The 18,877-nt window shown below is 41.3% G+C and overlaps 2 protein-coding genes across 4 annotated transcripts; both read right to left on the reverse strand.

The window, feature by feature from the left end:
• Positions 1 to 3,403: 3,403 nt before the first annotated feature.
• pabpc1l (poly(A) binding protein, cytoplasmic 1-like) lies at positions 3,404 to 9,413 on the reverse strand. Of its 3 annotated transcripts, none has more exons than XM_031803441.1 (17): positions 8,961 to 9,413; positions 7,650 to 7,843; positions 7,173 to 7,366; positions 6,979 to 7,094; positions 6,645 to 6,725; positions 6,155 to 6,294; positions 5,858 to 5,952; positions 5,590 to 5,709; positions 5,399 to 5,494; positions 5,004 to 5,252; positions 4,839 to 4,926; positions 4,579 to 4,698; positions 4,352 to 4,491; positions 4,094 to 4,202; positions 3,827 to 3,957; positions 3,589 to 3,664; positions 3,404 to 3,478 (listed from the first exon to the last, which is right to left on the reverse strand). In XM_031803441.1, exons 2-16 carry the CDS (start codon positions 7,840 to 7,842, stop codon positions 3,602 to 3,604), a joined length of 1,935 nt encoding a protein of 644 aa, XP_031659301.1. In that variant the 5' UTR covers position 7,843; positions 8,961 to 9,413; the 3' UTR covers positions 3,404 to 3,478; positions 3,589 to 3,601. The 3 variants fall into 3 exon arrangements, with proteins under 3 accessions (XP_031659301.1, XP_020315715.1, XP_020315716.1); XM_020460126.2 differs by having other exon boundaries at positions 5,569 to 5,709; positions 8,961 to 9,411; XM_020460127.2 differs by lacking the exon at positions 6,645 to 6,725 and having other exon boundaries at positions 5,569 to 5,709; positions 8,961 to 9,406.
• A 1,352-nt stretch (positions 9,414 to 10,765) lies between these two features.
• LOC109869852 (14-3-3 protein beta/alpha-2) lies at positions 10,766 to 15,195 on the reverse strand. Its single transcript, XM_020460128.2, has 6 exons — positions 14,902 to 15,195; positions 13,067 to 13,368; positions 12,846 to 12,969; positions 12,464 to 12,627; positions 12,036 to 12,131; positions 10,766 to 11,804 (listed from the first exon to the last, which is right to left on the reverse strand). The coding sequence occupies exons 2-6, from the start codon at positions 13,358 to 13,360 to the stop codon at positions 11,748 to 11,750; spliced, it is 735 nt and encodes a 244-aa protein (XP_020315717.1). The 5' UTR covers positions 13,361 to 13,368; positions 14,902 to 15,195; the 3' UTR covers positions 10,766 to 11,747.
• Between the last annotated feature and the right edge of the window lie 3,682 nt (positions 15,196 to 18,877).

An 18,877-nucleotide genomic window follows, 5' to 3' on the forward strand; every position in this document is an offset into this window, starting at 1 on the left:
AACACTTATTTTAACTTAATATATCAAAATCTATTTAGCCTCAAGTAAATAATGAAACATGTTTAATTTGGTTTAAATAATACAAAAACAAAGTGTTGGAGAAGAAAGTAAAAGTGCAATGTGTGCTATGTAAGAAAGCTAATGTTTCATGTCCTTGCTCAGAACATGAGAACATATGAAAGCTGGTGGTTCCTTATAACATGAGTCTTCAACATTCCAAGGTAAGAAGTTGTAGGTTGTAGTTATAGAACTATTTCCTTCTATACCATTTGTATTTCATTAACCTTTGACTATTAGATGTTCTTATAGGCAATTTAGTATTGCCAGTGTAACAGTATAGCTTCCGTCCCTCCTCGCTCCTCCTTGGGCTCGAACCAGCAACACAACGACAACAGCCACCATCGAAGCAGCGTTACCCATGCAGAGCAAGGGGATCAACTACTAGAAGGCTCCGAGCGAGTGACGTCTGAAATGCTATTAGCGTGCGCTAACTAGCTAACCATTTCACTTCGGTTACACCAGCCTCATCTCAGGAGTTGATAGGCTTGAAGTCATAAACAGCGCAATGCTTGAAGAGCTGTTTGAATTAATGTTTACAAGCCTGCTTCTGCCTACCACCGCTCAGTCAGATATTTAGATGGTTGTATGCTCAGTCAGATTATATGCAACGCAGGACACGCTAGATAATATCATCAACCATGTGTAGTTGACTAGTGATTATGATTGATTGTTTTTTTTATAAGAAGTTTAATGCTAGCTAACAATTTACCTTGGTTTACTACATTCGCGCAACAGTCTCCTTGTGGAGTGCAACAAGAGAGAGGCAGGTCGTTATTGCGTTGGACTAGTTAACTGTAAAGTTGCAAGATTGTATCCCCCGAGCTGACAAGGTGAAAATCTGTCGTTCTGCCCCGAACGAGGCAGTTAATCCACCGTTCCTAGTCCGTCATTGAAAATAAGAATGTGTTCTTAACTGATTTGCCTAGTTAAATAAAATTATAAACATACAAGGCCCAAAAATACAGATTCCCGATTGTTATGAAAACTTGAAATCGGCCCTAATTAATCGGCCATTCCGATTAATCGGTCGACCTCTAGTTTTAATATACAGTAAAGCTTCAATTCATAAGTGGACATTATGTTCCTACCCACAGTTACACCATGGATATGTTACTGACAGAACTCAATACATTTAGCAGTAGAGTACTGGCAGAGTTTGAGAAGTTTTGTGCTTGGAACTTCAGATAATCTTGACCACTTTTTGCCAACTCACTATTCATTCCCTTTAGACTGCACTAACTCCCATTAATGCCAATTATGAAACTCACATCAAATAAATCTTGACCCTTGTCAGCAGGCTCTAAAGATAATTTCTTATGACAGTGATGCATTCTGGTAATAACCTGTTAGTCAGGCCTAAAAGACTTCTAAGAATGTGAAATGTCAGAGTCCCCTAAGCCCATGATAAGATGTTTGTGTAGAACTCCCCAGGTCAGCAGTGATTTGTTGAAACTTCAGACTTCAATAAACATGAACCCATAACCTCACACCCAAACTTTAGTCCCCTTACTGTACTTTGGGTCTTGACATTAGGCTGGGACCCTTGTGAGTACATTGTCTTATGCATTTATCCTATGTGCTATTGCTGTTTTCCACACCATTGACTATAAGAAAGCCTTCTTGCCCCCTTCAGAGGGGTAAGACATAAACATCCATTCAAGAGGACACATGTTCAGTGCTCTATGTATCCACTTTCAGGGAATAGGAATGGTTAACAGTAGGCATGGGTTCTTTTTGTTTTTCTTGATTCATTTCGAATTGGATTATTTGATACATTGTCCTTTGTGTTTTGGAAACAAGTACTATTGTGCCTGAGAGATCAGTAGCAGTAACAGGTTCATCATTGCTCTGTGATTCTGCACCAGAGGCCACAGGGATGACAGCAATGACTTAATTGAGGCTTTATTCAAGAACCTAACAGTGGTTCTGTTGGCCCTCAATGGCACCCTGTTGTACACCTTCACCAACGTGACCTTCCACAGCGACTCCAGGTACATCCTGTACACGGAGCTAATCAATTATAGCATCATGTCTTTGACTGTGCTCTTGATTGTCTTGACCTATGCCCTTTCCTAAATTTGTCCATGTGTATATTTCTCATGATAGCCAAAAACACACCTCTGAACTTGACAGTCATGTCTATTGAATGCTTTGTAGCCATCTGTCAATCTTTACAGCATCCTCTGATCTGCACAGTGAACAGGACCCATGTGCTTATCACATGTATTTGAGTTGTAGGGGCCATCCCGGTGTTCATGTCATCATTATTGCCTTCATCCTCAAGCCTGTCATTTTTCTCTACCGGTAGTATGTGCTATAATAGGAATGTCTGACTCGGTTCACAACTAGAACACCAAATATGCCGCCAATATCCTTTACCAGTGCTTTGTGTGGATCACAATGATCTACACCTACTTCAGAGTGATGTTTTCAGCCAAAGCTGCAATCTCAGATCCCGTTTCAGCCAGAAAGGCCCAGATGACTATACTACTGTATGGGTTGCAGCTGCTAATCTGTATGCTGTCATACATCACTCCGGTAATGGACAATGCCTTCATTAGCCTCTTCCCCAAGTTCCACTTTGTCATACTGTTCTACAATTACATCACAACTGACATGTTATCCCACTTGCCCAGCCCTCTCATCCATGGTCAGAGATCAAAAGTTTAAGAAGGTCATTAAGGAGTCCCTTTGTAGAAAAACAGATCCAGCGGTGAAACCTTTGAGTAGAAGTCAGATTAAAACTGTGCCATAACACCAATTGTTGCTATACTGCACACCTAAAACAATCTGCTCTGCAATGTTGTATTGCCCTTTATGAAAACACTTATTAAAATGGTGACTGGCCAGTAATGTACTGTGAATTACTTTTGAATTCAGCTCAAAAATATTATTTTGATTGTGTCCATCACTAATAGCATGTGGTTTTTGGGACATCCAGACACTAATTCCTTTCTAAATATGATCCCCTCTTGCCTCAAGCTTGTTTTCACCTCAGATCCCCTTGGTGTATTAGGCCATTATCCCACTTCGCCATGGAATTACAGTACATCACAATCCTTTCCACTATAGTCTATGGATTGGAACTGATCACTAATCTGTAACAGGAACATTTAAGGAGATTTCAGTCCACAGATCCATGAAGCACAACAAATGAGAAGTGATATACAGGATTAATGCTCAAAACACCAAGACTTTATTTTCTTATTTTACATTTCTTTTTTTAAACAAAAAGTAGAATAAACATAACCCATTGCAAACAGCTTTTCTTCCCCATAGATACATTTTAATTAAATTCTCAGATTTGAATCAAAAGTGCCATTTACAAAACTTCCTTTTTTTCCCCCCCTTTACAAAATTTTACTATTTTTTTGTTCGTTTTAACTTTTTCCTCCTTCAGCGATTTCTTCGCAGAGTCCTGAAATACATGTAAAATCCAAATTCAGTAACAACTGCTTTACAGTCACAAATGGCATGATTGTGGTCAATTTTGGCATAGTAACTACTGTTAACTCATTATAACCTAACCTGAAAGGGTTCTCTACTTCTTAGGAGAGGTTTCCTTGGCCTGGTGGGCTTGCAGCACAGCTACCGCCTCATCCACCTGGAGAGAACAGTGAAGAGAGAGAGAACGCATGGGATTAGCATAACAACAACTATGACCATGATAACCCACCACCAAGAAACTCCAAACAATCATAAGTGGCTTCCTTTTTGCATGTAAAAGTTGATCTGAAAGGACAGAGGGAATGGAAGCTTGTCGTACCTTAGAATGCAGGGACTCGGGTGACTCCAGCATGTGCAGCAGCTCAGAGTTGTCAATCTCCAGCAGCATCCCAGTGATTTTACCAGCCAGGTTGGGGTGAAAGCCATGGATCAGAGGGTACAATCGCTCACCTGCAAACCAAGGGAAAGAGAACGAATTAGATTGAGGAGAGAGTGCCAGTGAGGCATCTCAACACCCTCCGATATAGGATTGACTGCAGAACATCACAGATCATGAACACTCCCCAATAACATTCCAGGTACATACCAAGCAGCTGTTTCTGCTCCATGAGAGGGGCTGCAGCCAGCATGGAGGCAGTGAGGGGTTCCTGGCCTCTGACATGCACCGCTGGCTCCATAATCTGCTGGGTAACAACCTTACAACACAGCAGGAAAGAATAAACACAATGCAATACACATTACCACTGGGATGGACCTCTAAAAGAACAGTTGAGTAAAAAAAAAAATTACACAGCTATATTGCATGGCATTTCTTGTGGGGAAAGGATGCAATTTACAAGATTACCTGCTGCACTGCCATTGGTGCGGGCATAGTGATGACCTGCTGTAAGTTCCTCACCCCTGATGAGTATTTATACTGGGTGCCTCGGACCATACCACCAGACATGCCTGCCCGACCTCCTGCTGTCTGTGTGCCAATGTTAGCTGGAGATGGGTGTGTCTGTTAGTTACTGTTCGGTTTTTGCATCACAGCAAGTATATGTTTTGAGTAAGCTAGTGTGTATCCCTTACCCATCCTCTGTGTGTAGTTGATGATGCGTGGAGCCTGGGTGGAGGCCTGTCTGACGGTGCTGATGGGGGTGGAGGCGCGTCGGGGAACAGCAGACCTGACAAACTGGCCCGAGTAGGGTGCTGACAGCAACACAACACATGCCATGTCAATAGGGCATCAAACACATTTGTGTAACAAATAGACATTTTAGAGTAGCAGTAATGCTTTAGTCATATACTTATTTTAGCTCCAATATCTCAAATATCTGCCTCCGACTCACCCTGTGGTCTGGGTGGCTGTGCAGCCCAGCGAGGAGATGTCCTCATGGTGCTCGCAGGGTTGGGGTTGTAGAAGGTGCGACTTGGGGGCTACAAAAAAACAATATCTTACAGATAAAAACATCCCCTTCCAGGGCCAGCCCCCTCCCTTCAACCGTACTACAGACCTGAGGCACAGCAGACATGTAGTAGCCTGCCTGCTGGTAGGAGTCGATGACTGGGCCAGGCATGGTCCTCTGCATGTATTTGTTGGTGAGGATGGCCTTCCGCTCCTCCTTGCGCTGGGCCAGAGCCACGTACAGCGGCTTTGTGGCCACAATGCGGCCGTTCATCTCAGTTACCGCTTTGGTGGCCTCCTCGGGAGATGAGAAACAGACGAAGCCAAAGCCCTTGCTGTGGCCCCCGTCCGTCATCACCTGAGTGGAGGTAAGGGTTAGAGAAAACCCATGACGTTAAGAGGTGCAGAGATATTACACGGATCCAGATATGATTTTTTCAGCCTTTGTGATACATCATTGGATAGCAGAAATGACTACTCATGAAAAAGTATGGGTATTTCTACCTTGGCACTGGTGATGGTGCCATAAGGGGCAAACTCCTTCCTTAGTTTCTCGTCATCCAACCCATCATCCAAGTTCTTGACGTACAAATTGACCCCCTGAATCAACAAGAAAATAAATTATATTAAAAATATTTTTCTTAAGGCCACAGGTGTGCACTTCCTCACAGTACCTGATAGCGGTGGATACGTTCCTGTTTGATCAGCTCAAACTTGCGTTTCAGCTCCCCCTGTCGCTCCATCCTCTTCTGAGCACGGCCCACATACAGAACTCGGCCAGGAACGAGTTCTTTCCCATTCATCTCCTCAACTGCCTAAAAGCAGTCCATCAAAGTCAACTCAAAATGCCACATTTTAGATGTCATGTTCCCCATTTCACACTATGACAGCCTGCTGGTTGACAAGGAGATGGCACATATGGGAGCAACTTTAGAGTATTACCATAAAACCCCAAATACAGACCCTTTGTGCATCCTCATGGTTTTCATAGTTTACAAAGCCAAATCCACGAGACCGGCCCCTTTCGTCCATCATCACCCGCACACTGAGGGTCCTGCCTAGGAGTCCAAGAACAGAGAAGGAGCCCAGATTTCATAAGCTTTCATGCCAATCCACCCAAAACATCTGATTGCATGGATGTTCCAGAATGTTCATTTAAATCAAATAGCTATAACATCAACCACCACTTTATACTAGTGCCCAAAGAAAGGAATAGAATGTCAAAGCTTGTCATATGTCCTACTTTCAGGATGTTCTTACCAAATGCAGAGAAGACCTCCTGGAGTTTCTCATCACTATAGTCGTCGCCAAAGTTCTTGATGTACACATTGGTGAACTTCATGGCTTTGGCCCCAAACTCAGCCTGTCGCTCCTTATGGGACTTAAAGTGGCCAACAAAACTGAACACCACACCCGTCACCAGGGACAGTTGAGAGAGAGAAATATAAAACTACAATCAGTCTTGTTACAAAATATCAAACAAACTGCTCCACATCCCAGAATATCAGTGTGGAGACTTAATGATTTTCTCACCTTGATAAACACGTCGCAACATATGAGACAAGTGGTTGATATATACCTTTAATTTGAAATTAATTATTGAAATGCTGAATGATAATCTGCTGCCTAAGCTTTTTCATAGCTTAATTTAGAAAGTCTTGCAAGTCTCAACTTTGTGGTCAACAGACCAAACATTATTCAAAGGAAAAAGAAAAAAAGGACAGGAACAAACGTCTACCATTTCCCTCACCTAATCGTGGACAACTGACATTTCCCCCCCAGGAAGTGGGCCTTTGGGTCTGCAATGCCAGAGTCACTACCTGTCTCTAGCCTGAGCAAAGAACATGAAAATGTTATCTGCAAAAACGTGCATCACTGTCTGAGAATGATACAACGTTGACCAAATCAATAGTCCCTCCTCCTCCTCCCTAACCATTACAGATTTCCTTTGCACTTCCCCTACTTACATCTCACTAAATTCAAGGTGGTTTATATATTGTTTGAAAGAAATGTAAATAAAATAGGGTAAAAAAGGTACCTTACAGATAGAATAAACAGCTCTTGGTAGGAATTTGTTCACTCACACTTTCCGGTCATTCAATAGCATTCCATTCATGGTATCAATGGCACGATTGGCTGCCTCTTGGGTTTCAAAGTGAACAAAGCCGTAGCCTTTGGAGCCATTCTCATCACACACTACCTGAAATGAAAAGTGCATGTTAGAAATGATGTACAGATAAATTATGCCCTGACACTCAGACAAGAATGCAATGTCTACCTTGCAAGACAGAATATTCCCAAAGGCTGAGAATGTGTCATACAGGGCCTTGTTGTCAATGGACTCGTCCATGTTCTTGATAAAAATGTTTCCAACTCCTGACTTCCGTAGCCCTGGGTCACGCTGAGACCACATTATTCTGATAGGCCTACCCTTGAGGACCTCATAGTTCATTGTATCCAGAGCACATTCCGCTGGGGAAAAAAATGACACGTATAAAGAGAAACACAGCATCAGACATCTGCTAATCACACACATCCTAATATAGGATTTAAGTTGTGTATTCATTGGAATATTAATCCATTACCAGAATTATTCTTGATATCCCCTTGATCAAAGCAAATAGCTACTTTAATGTAGTTGACCTTTGGAGTGGCTCTAATTAAGAGAACTCTCATATGGTGCGAGTTGCCATCAGCTTATCAATTTGTCCATGATTGATACAGAGTACAAATTTGATCACAAAAATAATATTACCATCAGCGGGTTGCTGGAAGTTGATGTATGCGTATCCTAGGGACCTGCGAGTGATGACATCACGGCAGACACGGATGGATGTGATGGGCCCAGCAGGAGAGAACTTCTGGTAGAGCATGGCCTCTGTGACGTCAGGATGCAGGTCCCCTACGTAGAGGGAGGCCAATGGGTAGGACTGACCACTGCTGTTCATCCTGCAGACAGAGATAGTGAAGATCATAGAGGGAGGGGGTGAAACTGGCAGACAACCAAATCTAACAGCCAGTACGTTTACATGTGCAGTGATAATTCGATATTTAACTGATTACGGCAGTAGGCAGATTATGAAATAGTCATGTAAACATCTTATCTTAATCAGCGTAAGGTAAAAATCAAAGTAAGCATATGCCTATTAAAACACCTGGTTTTCATTGACTTCTGTATTATATGAAGTTGCCTACAAATGTAGGCTAGTTAGGTTATCTGACCTTTGGCACTTGAGACACACGGTCCGTTTGTAGTGTGGTTTTCATATAAGCACTTGGTTTCCAACTACACCCATTATTTATTTAGTATCTGTATTGTTGTCTATCGCTTGTTTTCTTTGGTGCAAAAAAAATAAAAACTTGGGGTGGTTGTGAGGGGAGGGGTCACATAATGGAGTTCACTAGTTGAGGATCAGGATGGCCAATCAAGGCGTTTTTAGGGCAACTCAGTTCTGTCTGAACTGGTTGTGGGGTCTATACTAACACCCGACCTTCCATAAAAACTTCACTATTGTTACACAACAATGACAACCTCACGATGACGATCACCAAAGTTTACTTTAGCTATTTAACATGATAGTATGAGTATTTCTGCTCTCACATGGCCACCACCGGTAGTGTAAAGGTTTGACATGGATTCTCCAGTTACCTAAAGTAGCGACCTATTAACTTCGCTAGTTAGTTAGATGCCAGTAAATGTGTATTATCTCGTCTTAAAACAAGTAAACCTAAAAGATTGGATCATTACAACATGTGTACGGTCTATCCTTGACACATCACAAGCTTGCTAACTAACATTAAATGTTAGCTAGCTATTTTAGCCGGTTAGTAGTTGAAACAGACTGCTGAGTTGTAGAAGGCAGTAAGTTAACGTTAGTGTAAACCATCAGAGTTCAACATTTGTTTGAAACCCAATGTGTTTGCTAACATACAATGCCAGCTACTTTAGCTACTAGCCAATAAGTTAGTAATTGCCAATCAAACCCAGCATCACTAACGTTAATGGAAATCGAAAATAATTGCAGTAAAAATACATTTATACATATATTATTGTAGAATGTCTTACCTTATTGAATTGGCCAAGGTGGAAACAGCTCAAATTATTTAATTTAAAAAGTTCTGGCCTAAAACTTAGTAAAATGTTTCTGTTTTAATTTGATAATTGCCGTGAAACACCTGCCTTTTCACTCCGCGACCATGAATATTCTTCAATGACCTATTTATAAACTATGATAATGACACAGCCCGACTAATCCTCCGCGTGAAAAAGTAGTCCATGTACATTGAAAAGCTACATTCTGGGATTCGAAAAACAACAAAACTCGTCCCGCCACTCAATTTTGCATACTTTTGAAGTATATGTCTAGGCTAGCGAAGTGTGAAATTGACCACTGTTAATTTGCACTTTGCAAAGACCAAACATTTGTTTCAACAATTAAATGAAGAGCTAAAACCCAATGATGTAAACAGTTTATATTCAGGTAAATGGCAAAATAAAAAAACACGTTAAAAAATGAGGGATACGAAGCAGACGCTTCCACACAGGTGTGGTTCCTGAGTTAATTAAGCAATTTAACATCCCATCATGCTTAGGGTCATATATAAAAATGCCCAGTGGCCCATTATTTTGGCAAATATGAATAGAAGAGATCTCAGTGACTCTGAAAGGAGGGGTCTCAGGATGGGCAGGGAGATTCTGGAGCTGCTCCTGAAACAGCATTTTCCATCAACAATACTCCAAATGTGGGAATTCCGAATGGTGTCACTATAGAGATTTGATTAAATGACTAATTCTATGGGTGTGTATGAATGTATTCCAAGGCGCATTGAAGTTCTGGCGGCTCATAGTGGCACAACGCCCTATTAAGATACTATGTTGGTGTTTCCTTTATTTTGGCAGTTACCTGTACTTCATTGGCAAAACACACTTTGCTGGAGTGTGGGGTTGGCCTGACTGACTACACACATTTTGATTTACATCTACATTCAATAATTTGGGAATTGTACATCAATGTACTTTGTAAATATTGTTTAAATAATGACCTTTACCTTTAAACAACTTTTCAGTTTCCTAAACATGTACAGTAAGTGAAACTAGGATGGTTTTTAAAAGACACAAATCTAGAAGAATACTGGTCAGTAAAAACAAAGCAGGAAAACCAATTGCCTTTTTATATATTCAGAGGATTCTAACTCCCGAGTGGTCTATGGGCGTCACTTATAGTACCTGGTTCAAATCCAGGCTGTGATTGGAAGTCCCATAGGGCGGCGCACAATTGGCCCAGCGTCGTCCAGGTTTGGCTGGAGTAGGCCGTCATTGTAAATAATAATTTGTTCTTAACTGACTTGCCTAGTTAAATGTTATACTCAGTATGTGGTGCATCTTTAAGAAAATAGACTGACATATGTAGTCGTGTCTTACTCTATGTGGGATGCATGGTATTGTGACACTGCTTCTTACTCGGGTTGTGGTATGGGTTGGGTCTCCAATCTGCTGCTTCACAATGGCTGTGTTCAAGAGGATCAAAACCATAATGAATGCGTAAACTGATCTACAAATAATAAGTAACTTATTGATGATGCAAGTTTCTTCATAGATCAGTCTTGTCAGCAGTCACCTGCACTGTCAAACAAGCCCGATAAATTGGACAGCAATTCCTTCTGAGGGTCATTTTCAAAGCAGTAATGTTCAGGGGCAAGTAAGCAGACGTATGACATCATACCATTCGTTACCTTTACAAACCTTGATTCATTCTAAAACATGAGAATTGAATGAAGACTCTTGATTGGCCTAAGATTAATTTGAACTTTTTGGCAGTCTGAAACAAAGTGTCCATAAGAGACAGGAGAGAAACCCAGGCACAGAAACAATTGGAGAAAACAACCGCTTTAAGAGGAATATTTTGCAAGCAGGGTTGATACAGTGTGATAAGACATTTTCAATTAACGTTGAAAAAAGGTTACTGTAGGTTTTACAGAAAGATGATAGTCAATCTTGCAAAATACAAGGTACATTTAAGCACATAAAATTTTCATTGTACCGAGTTCAAGCAGCGCTTGATCTTGAACCGTGAGTTACACCACTAGGACAATAATCCACACTTTGTTCAAAAAGAGTTCTGCCTTTCAGAATGCCTAATATAATTCTGGTGGAATGTCTTATGGAGGAAATCTAACATGGCGAATGAAGGGGTCCCTTAATCAAACCGTTAAAATTGTGATCATGATTAGAGCAAAACACCCAGATGCCAGTGTCACAATACAGCCTGCCTCCTTTCTGTATGAGCAGACAGCAGAATTGCACTGTTAGTTAAATACAGGATTGTACTGCGTGTCAGAACTTCAAAAGCAAGCAATAGTGGAGTGGGGAAGAAAATGCAACACTTAGCATCACAGTGTTAGGTGAAAATTAACTGCCAGTTTAATAACCATAAGATAAAACCTTCAAATACCATGACGAATCACACTAAAAAAAATGACCATAAAAAAAAATGAAAAATGTTTAACCAGCTAAGTAGGACAAAGAAATGAAGGATGATTAGAATTCACAACCCCCCGGCCCCCAACACAAACAGTCATACACACAGGCGCACAGACATATGATCTAGCACGCACGCACACAAACATGGACTCGCTACTCAATACAACCACATTATTTTCACAAACAAAATGACAACCTGCTAACAACTGAACATTACCCTGTCGCCTCAGTGACCTGAGAGGGGTAAACTAGTTGGTCAGGAACAATTCAGGCTGCTTGTCATACAGAAGGGGGAGGGGCTGATGGAGTGGAGGGGGATGTTTATAAGCTGTTTGTGTTTAAGAGTGTAGGTGGATTAACAGTGCAATTCCATTAGTTTTCTCCTTCTCCGGTCTCTCCCTCGTCTCCCTGGTTTTCCGATGTCCACAGCTGCAAAGAGGTAAAGATTTGTTACATTATATTCCCCAAATTGCATTTGGAACGTTCCACGTTAGAATTAACGAGAGAAAAAAAACACATTGCCATAGCAATTTACAAACAGACACATATAACTGGAACAATCAATGAAATTACTATAGAATAAATGAAAATACAAGAGGAAGATGTATCAAACCATTTACTATTTATACAAAAAAAATGGATTACATAAACAGAACTTACAGTCAGGTTGTCCCTTAGTAGTTGCATGATCAAGGTGCTGTCTTTGTAGGAATCCTCGTTTAAGGTGTCAAGTTCAGCGATGGCTTCATCAAATGCCTGTAAAGAGTAAATTACACTAAGAATAGAATGCAAAACTGCCACCAGCTATAATAAGTACACAGCTATTCCTCAACTATACACATGTACACTGCCACTAATCATTTTGGGTAAATAGTGGCATGCAGAAATAACTGTAGCAGAGGTGCCATTTTAAATCCAATTTCATTTTTTGCAAACTGAGCCAAGGTCCCTTCATACAAATGCAGAAACTGTCAAGACAAGACATGCTACAATGGCTCTGCATGCTTTGAGTGAAGCTCTGTGCTATTGATTGTCTTGGGGGTAAAAGATGAGGCTGCATGACTTGGCACTTGAAGTCACTCTCTCACCGTTTTGGCCAGGGTGCAGGCCTTCTCTGGGTTGTTGAGGATTTCATAGAAGAACACAGAGAAGTTGAGGGCCAGGCCGAGCCTGATGGGGTGTGTGGGCTGCATCTCCTTCTTGCTTATGTCGAAAGCATCCTGGTATGCCTGCTGGGAGTTATCCACTGTGGCTTTAAAAAGGAACAAGGAAGAAGATGAGTTTGAGCAATGCCATGATTCCAACATGCACTTAGTGTGCGGCAGCACATTTCATCACATCTTTAGAGAATATTTTAACATATTCCTCTATGCACACATCTGATCCATTAGGAGTTTCACGAGTCATGACGATGTGATTTGGTGCATTGTCCCATTTTATGTAACTCTAAATGCAATCTTGCTTACTTACTCTTCTTTGCATCTCCAGCTGCTACCTCAGACAGGTATCTATAATAGTCGCCTTTCATTTTCAGGTAGAAAACCTTGCTCTCAGCTGCAGTCGCATTGGCAATTAGGTACTTGTCAAGAAGTCCCTGAAAGAAATGTGTTGTTGTTGAACTCAGCATATCTGCCTAGCGAGAAATGTAAAAAGTCCCCTTTCACAGGGTAGACCACAACAGTTATTCTTACCAGCACGTCATTGCAGATGTCCTGCAGCTCGGTCTCAATCTTCTCCCGGTACTCCTTGGCCATGGCCTGCTTCTTCTCGTTGCCCTCTGTCTTCTGCTCGATGCTGGAGATGACACGCCAGGATGAGCGGCGTGCCCCCACCACGTTCTTGTAGGCCACTGACAGCAGGTTGCGCTCCTCGTTGGAGAGTTCCCCGCCCTGCTCCGTCACAGACTTCATGGCCCCGGCCATGTCGTCATAGCGCTCTGCCTGCTCAGCGAGCTTAGCCTTTTGTACTAGGTCGTTCTTGTCCATTTTTCAGTCTGTGTGAGAGAGAAACATAGTAAGGTGGGACTTTTTCTTTTTGTCTTATGTCTGTGCAGATGAGGGAAAGGACTATCGAGATTAAATATACCTACGTCATATAACTGGTAAATTACAGCATTTATTCAAACTGCTGAGAGGAGACACCTGCAAGAGGGGCAGTAGGTTCCTTCTTGGTTAGTTTCGGAAAGTCTTGTAAATTGTAAAGGGAGAATTATATCACCTACTTTCATACTACCTTTTGGGCCATGATTATGCAATTTACTATTTACTATGAACTCAAATACGAATGCAATTGAATGTAGCTCGTACTACTAGCTAAAACAGGAAGGTAGCCTAACGGTTAGAAGCGTTTTGCCAGTAACCGAAAGGTCTACTATGACTGCACCTATCCGGTGTGTGATTTTATTTATTTATATATTTTTTACACTCGGCCTTCATTTTTTACTCGTGCATGGCCGCTGATGTAAGAGTCCGGATACCATACCACTTCGTCATGGTGGTGTGTTCCTGAAAATGGTCTCGCAAGTAACTTGTCTAGTACTGTGGCAGCAATGCGTGGGGCCGTTGGGCTACCTAGTTACATGTCGTCGAGTTAAATAGCTAGCTAGTTACTCCAGCTAGCCAATTCTGACAGAACAACCAATCGACCCTAAGATATCTCTTCACCCGCTCCAAATCACTAAATATGATTTAGTCTCAATAGTTAGATATTGGTTTGCTATCTGACGTTTTAGTTATTACATTATTAAAACGGTGTCTGGATGGCGGAGATTTGCCTAGCTAGCTTTAGCTAACTAACGACGTTGCGGTAAAACGCTTGATGTAGCTAACTAGCTGGCTAACAAACGCTACGGCATTTTTCAAACGGCCTAACTTTGGTTACCATTATTGTTAAACAAAACCATAATTTAACGTAGCAGGCTAACAAATAATTGTTTTCTTAGAGATGTAGCGTTGCCAACAATCTACACAATTATCCCGCTAACGTTGCAGGTCAGATTGTGACATTATTACCTAGCCGCAAAGGCCTGTGCTCAGCCTGCTAGCGGATAGCTAGTAGGGATGTTAGTCGAGAAATCAGCTAGTAGCAGCTAAGCACGTCAGGAGAGTGGAGGATATGTCAAATAATGGCTAGCGGGAAAGTAGCAAGCTAACTTTCGCTAGCTGAAAAATACGATGTTTGAGGGTTATCGACTTCTCATATGTCCATTTAAATAGGGACAAGTCAATTGTTATTTTGTACTACGATGTAACGTTATCCAGCTTCTAACGTGTATCTTAGTTAGCTAACGATTTTCAGTTGCGTACATGGCCTAGGTCAGCAAGCTTGCAAGAACAAAGTGTCATGATTGCCAGTTAGCAAGTCCTTGTTCGGCCCACTTCAGAGGAGCGCTGTCTGATTTAGCGAGCTAGCATGATGGCTAACGAATATAATTACACCGAAACGAATATACTGTGTAATATTGAACACAAATAAAGACCTAACACACAAATGCACTTTCATCGGGTCCCCGTTTATACAAACTCACAATATTTACGGCTCTAATTCCTGTTTTTTTTCTCTGAGAGATGCAGCCTCCGTCCTCCGTCTCGCTCCTAGAATCGTTCAGGGCAGTACCACTTCCGCTATATTGACGCTTCTGTTTCCTCTAGCTAACTAACGACATATCAAACCGACACTTCAACCTTTGACAGACATTACATTTATTGGTTTTAATCATGTTGATAAAGCTACCTACTATGTTTTATTATCAAAGCACTCAATGGGAAAGACTCAACCTCTTATTTAAACCAGGACAGTGCAATGTGTAGCAAGAGGAACAGCTGTACACATCTCTTCAATGATGCACTGAATTCAATGCACGTTGGACCCATTCTATGGATGCACCTGCCACTGGACATTGGAAGCAGTTATACTTCCCTATGACTAATAGTTGAAGGACAAATCTCATCACAGCTTTGAAAAATGGTTGAAAAATAAATTAGATTAAAAAAATTGTAGAAAAAGAAATGCACTAGCAATTGGCCAGTGTTTTAAGATATACCACGGCCAGGTGTGTTTTTGCACTGTAGATGGGCTTGCACACTCCTACATACTGTACTCTACTCATTGTAGTGTTTGTGCAATTGACATTCAGAGCATTTTACAGTGGAGCCTGTAGAGTCAATATAACTCCAAGCTAAATAGACATGCTTTGGAATGTGGATGAGCAAAATGGCAAACAGTGTTCAGTATCTTACAATGACTTAATTTCAAATAATAAAGTTGACTCATACACGTACATTGCATAAGTGCAGTGCTGTTCATCAGTCATTTTGCTTGCTTTGGTTTTGTGCATGCCCCAAGTTATTGCATGATCAGGGGTCCAATGTAGAACAGTTTAGCACTTGGTGAAGAATGCATGACAGCCTGAAGAAATTCATCCTGTCCCTAAGGGCCCTCACAGTGTCATACAGGAGAACCATTGAGAGCATACTGTTGGGCTGCATCACAGCCTGGTACGGCAACTCCACCACCGCTGACCACAAGGAACTACAGAGGGTGGTACACTCAGCCAATCACACCATTGGGTGCATACTGACTGCCCTCTAGGACACCAACAACACCACGTGTCGCAGGAAGGCAAAGAAGATCATCAGAGACCCCGCAGACTGTTCTCCCCGCTTCCATCACTCAGGCGCAGGCAGTATAGGAGCATCATGGCAAAAACTGAAAGACGATCCAATATCTTATACCCCGAGACCGTGAGGCTGCTGAATAGCCCCCACCAGCTCCCCCTGTCACCATTCCCACCCCTTGCTGCTCCCCCTATGAACTTCCCCCACCTCAACAGGCCCTGCCCCCACCTAATGGACAATTATTGTGCTGAACAGCCACCACTAGTCAGCTACTTGCTCCTCCTCCCCCCAGACTTGACCTGCACTGTTGGAGCTCAAAACTTTATAGTTTCACTGTACCCTGCAACCCTGTGCATGTGACTAAAACAAATTCCATTCATATACACAACCTATCATAAGTATTCACCCCCCCCCACCCCCTTGTTTTTTTTTCTTCACATTTTGTGTCAAAGTGTGATTAAAATATATTTACTTGTAATGTTTCTTTAAAAAATTCTTCAAGCTGTCAAGGTGTTGGAGATCATGACTAGACAGAAATGTTCAAGTCTTGCCATATATTTTCAAACAGATTTAATACAAAACTGTAACTTGGCCACTCAGGAACATTCACTGTATTCTTGGTAAGCAACTCCAGTGTAGATTTGACATTTTGTTGTAGGTTATTGTCTTGTAGGTTATTGTTTTGCCAGTCCTTAGATCCATCCCATTTCTTTTTATCCTGAGAAACTCCCCAGTCTTTGCTGATGTCAAGCACACCCATACCATGATGCAGCCACCACCATTCTTGAAAATAAGGAGGCAGTTACTGAGTATAATGGATTTTCCCCAAGCATAAGGCTTTGCATTAAGCCAAAAAGTGAATTACTTTGCCGTGTTTTCCCCCCTCAGTATTACTTCAGTGCTTTGTTGCACAGTTTTGGATTATTTGTTTTGTTTTGGATTATTTGTATTCTGTATGTGTATTCTTCTTTTCATTCTGTCATTTAGGTCATTACTATGGAGTCATTATAATGTTGATCCATCCTCAGTTTTCTCCTATCACAGCCATTGAACACTGTAGCTGTTAAAATCATCAATGGCCTCATTGTGATATCCCTGAGCAGTTTTCTTCCTGTCCTTCAGTTCAGAAGGATGACCATCTTCAATTTGTCTGGGTGGTTTAATACATCATCCACAGCATAATTATTAACTTGACCATGCTTAGATATTCAATGTCTGATTTGTTATTGCTACCCATCTACCAATTACTGCCCTTATTCATGAAGCTTTTGAAAAGCTCCCTGGTCTGTGCTTGAAATTCAATACTTGACTTAGGGACCTTACAGATGTGTGTGTATATAGGGGACAAAGGAAGGGGTAGTCATTACACAATCATGTCAACCCCTATTATCTGACAGTTATTCCATGTAATTTATGTGATTTGTTCATCCAAATTTAACTCCTGAACAATTATATTTTAGTTACTAAATTAGTAAAATTGTAGAATTTCATTTTAACATTTGAGTACTTTTGTACATCAAAATATAGATTTCAATCCAACTAACGCAACAAAATGTGTAAAAATCCAAGGGGGTGAATACTTAGAACCATCAGGTTATAATGTAATTAATCACCCTCCCCTTCCTTACCACAAAAACTATCTGGTCATTGGAAATGCATTTTATTGATTACACATGTGTAGGTTATGTATTTGCACATAAAATGTGTACAGAATGTTTGTGCGATAATAGGCCAGTTTTCCTAACACCTGTCCTATTTTGATTCAGTGCTGTCAATCATGAAGCCTGACCTCAAAAGACCAGATTTTTTTATTTTTTTATTGTTGACCCCAGTAAAAAAGAAAAAGATATACAGTTGAAGTCGGAAATTTACATACACTTAGGTTGGCATCATTTAAAAATAGTTTATCAACCACTCCACAAACTTCTTGTTAACAAACTACAGTTTTGGCAAGTCAGTTAGGACATCTACAGTGGGGCAAATAAGTATTTAGTCAGCCACCAATTGTACAAGTTCTCCCACTTAAAAAGATGAGAGAGGCCAGTAATTTTCATCATAAGTACACTTCAACTATGACAGACAAAATGTGAGAAAAAAATCCAGAAAATCACATTGTAGGATTTTTAATGAATTTATTTGCAAATTATTGTGGAAAATAAGTATTTGGTCACCTACAAACAAGCAAGATTTCTGGCTCTCACAGACCTGTAACTTATTCTTTAAGAGGCTCCTCTGTCCTCCACTCGTTACCTGTATTAATGGCACCTGTTTGAACTTGTTATCAGTATAAAAGACACCTGTCCACAACCTCAAACAGTCACACTCCAAACTCCACTATGGCCAAGACCAAAGAGCTGTCAAAGGACACCAGAAACAAAATTGTAGACCTGAACCAGGCTGAGAAGACTGAATCTGCAATAGGTAAGCAGCTTGGTTTGAAGAAATCAACTGTGGGAGCAATTATTAGGAAATGGAAGACATACAAGACCACTGATAATCTCCCTTGATCTGGGGCTCCGCTCAAGATCTCACCCCGTGGGGTCAAAATGATCACAAGAACGGTGAGCAAAAATCTCAGAACCACACGGGGGGACCTAGTGAATGACCTGCAGAGAGCTGGGACCAAAGTAACAAAGCCTACCATCAGTAACACACTACACCGCCAGGGACTCAAATCCTGCAGTGCCAGACGTGTCCCCCTGCTTAAGCCAGTACATGTCCAGGCCCGTCTGAAGTTTGCTAGAGAGCATTTGGATGCTCCAGAAGAAGATTGGGAGAATGTCATATGGTCAGATGAAACCAAAATAACTTTTTGGTAAAAACTCAACTCGTCGTGTTTGGAGAACAAAGAATGCTAAGTTGCATCCAAAGAACACCATACCTACT

Source organism: Oncorhynchus kisutch, linkage group LG24 (assembly GCF_002021735.2).
Source record: "Oncorhynchus kisutch isolate 150728-3 linkage group LG24, Okis_V2, whole genome shotgun sequence".
NCBI lineage: Eukaryota > Metazoa > Chordata > Actinopteri > Salmoniformes > Salmonidae > Oncorhynchus > Oncorhynchus kisutch.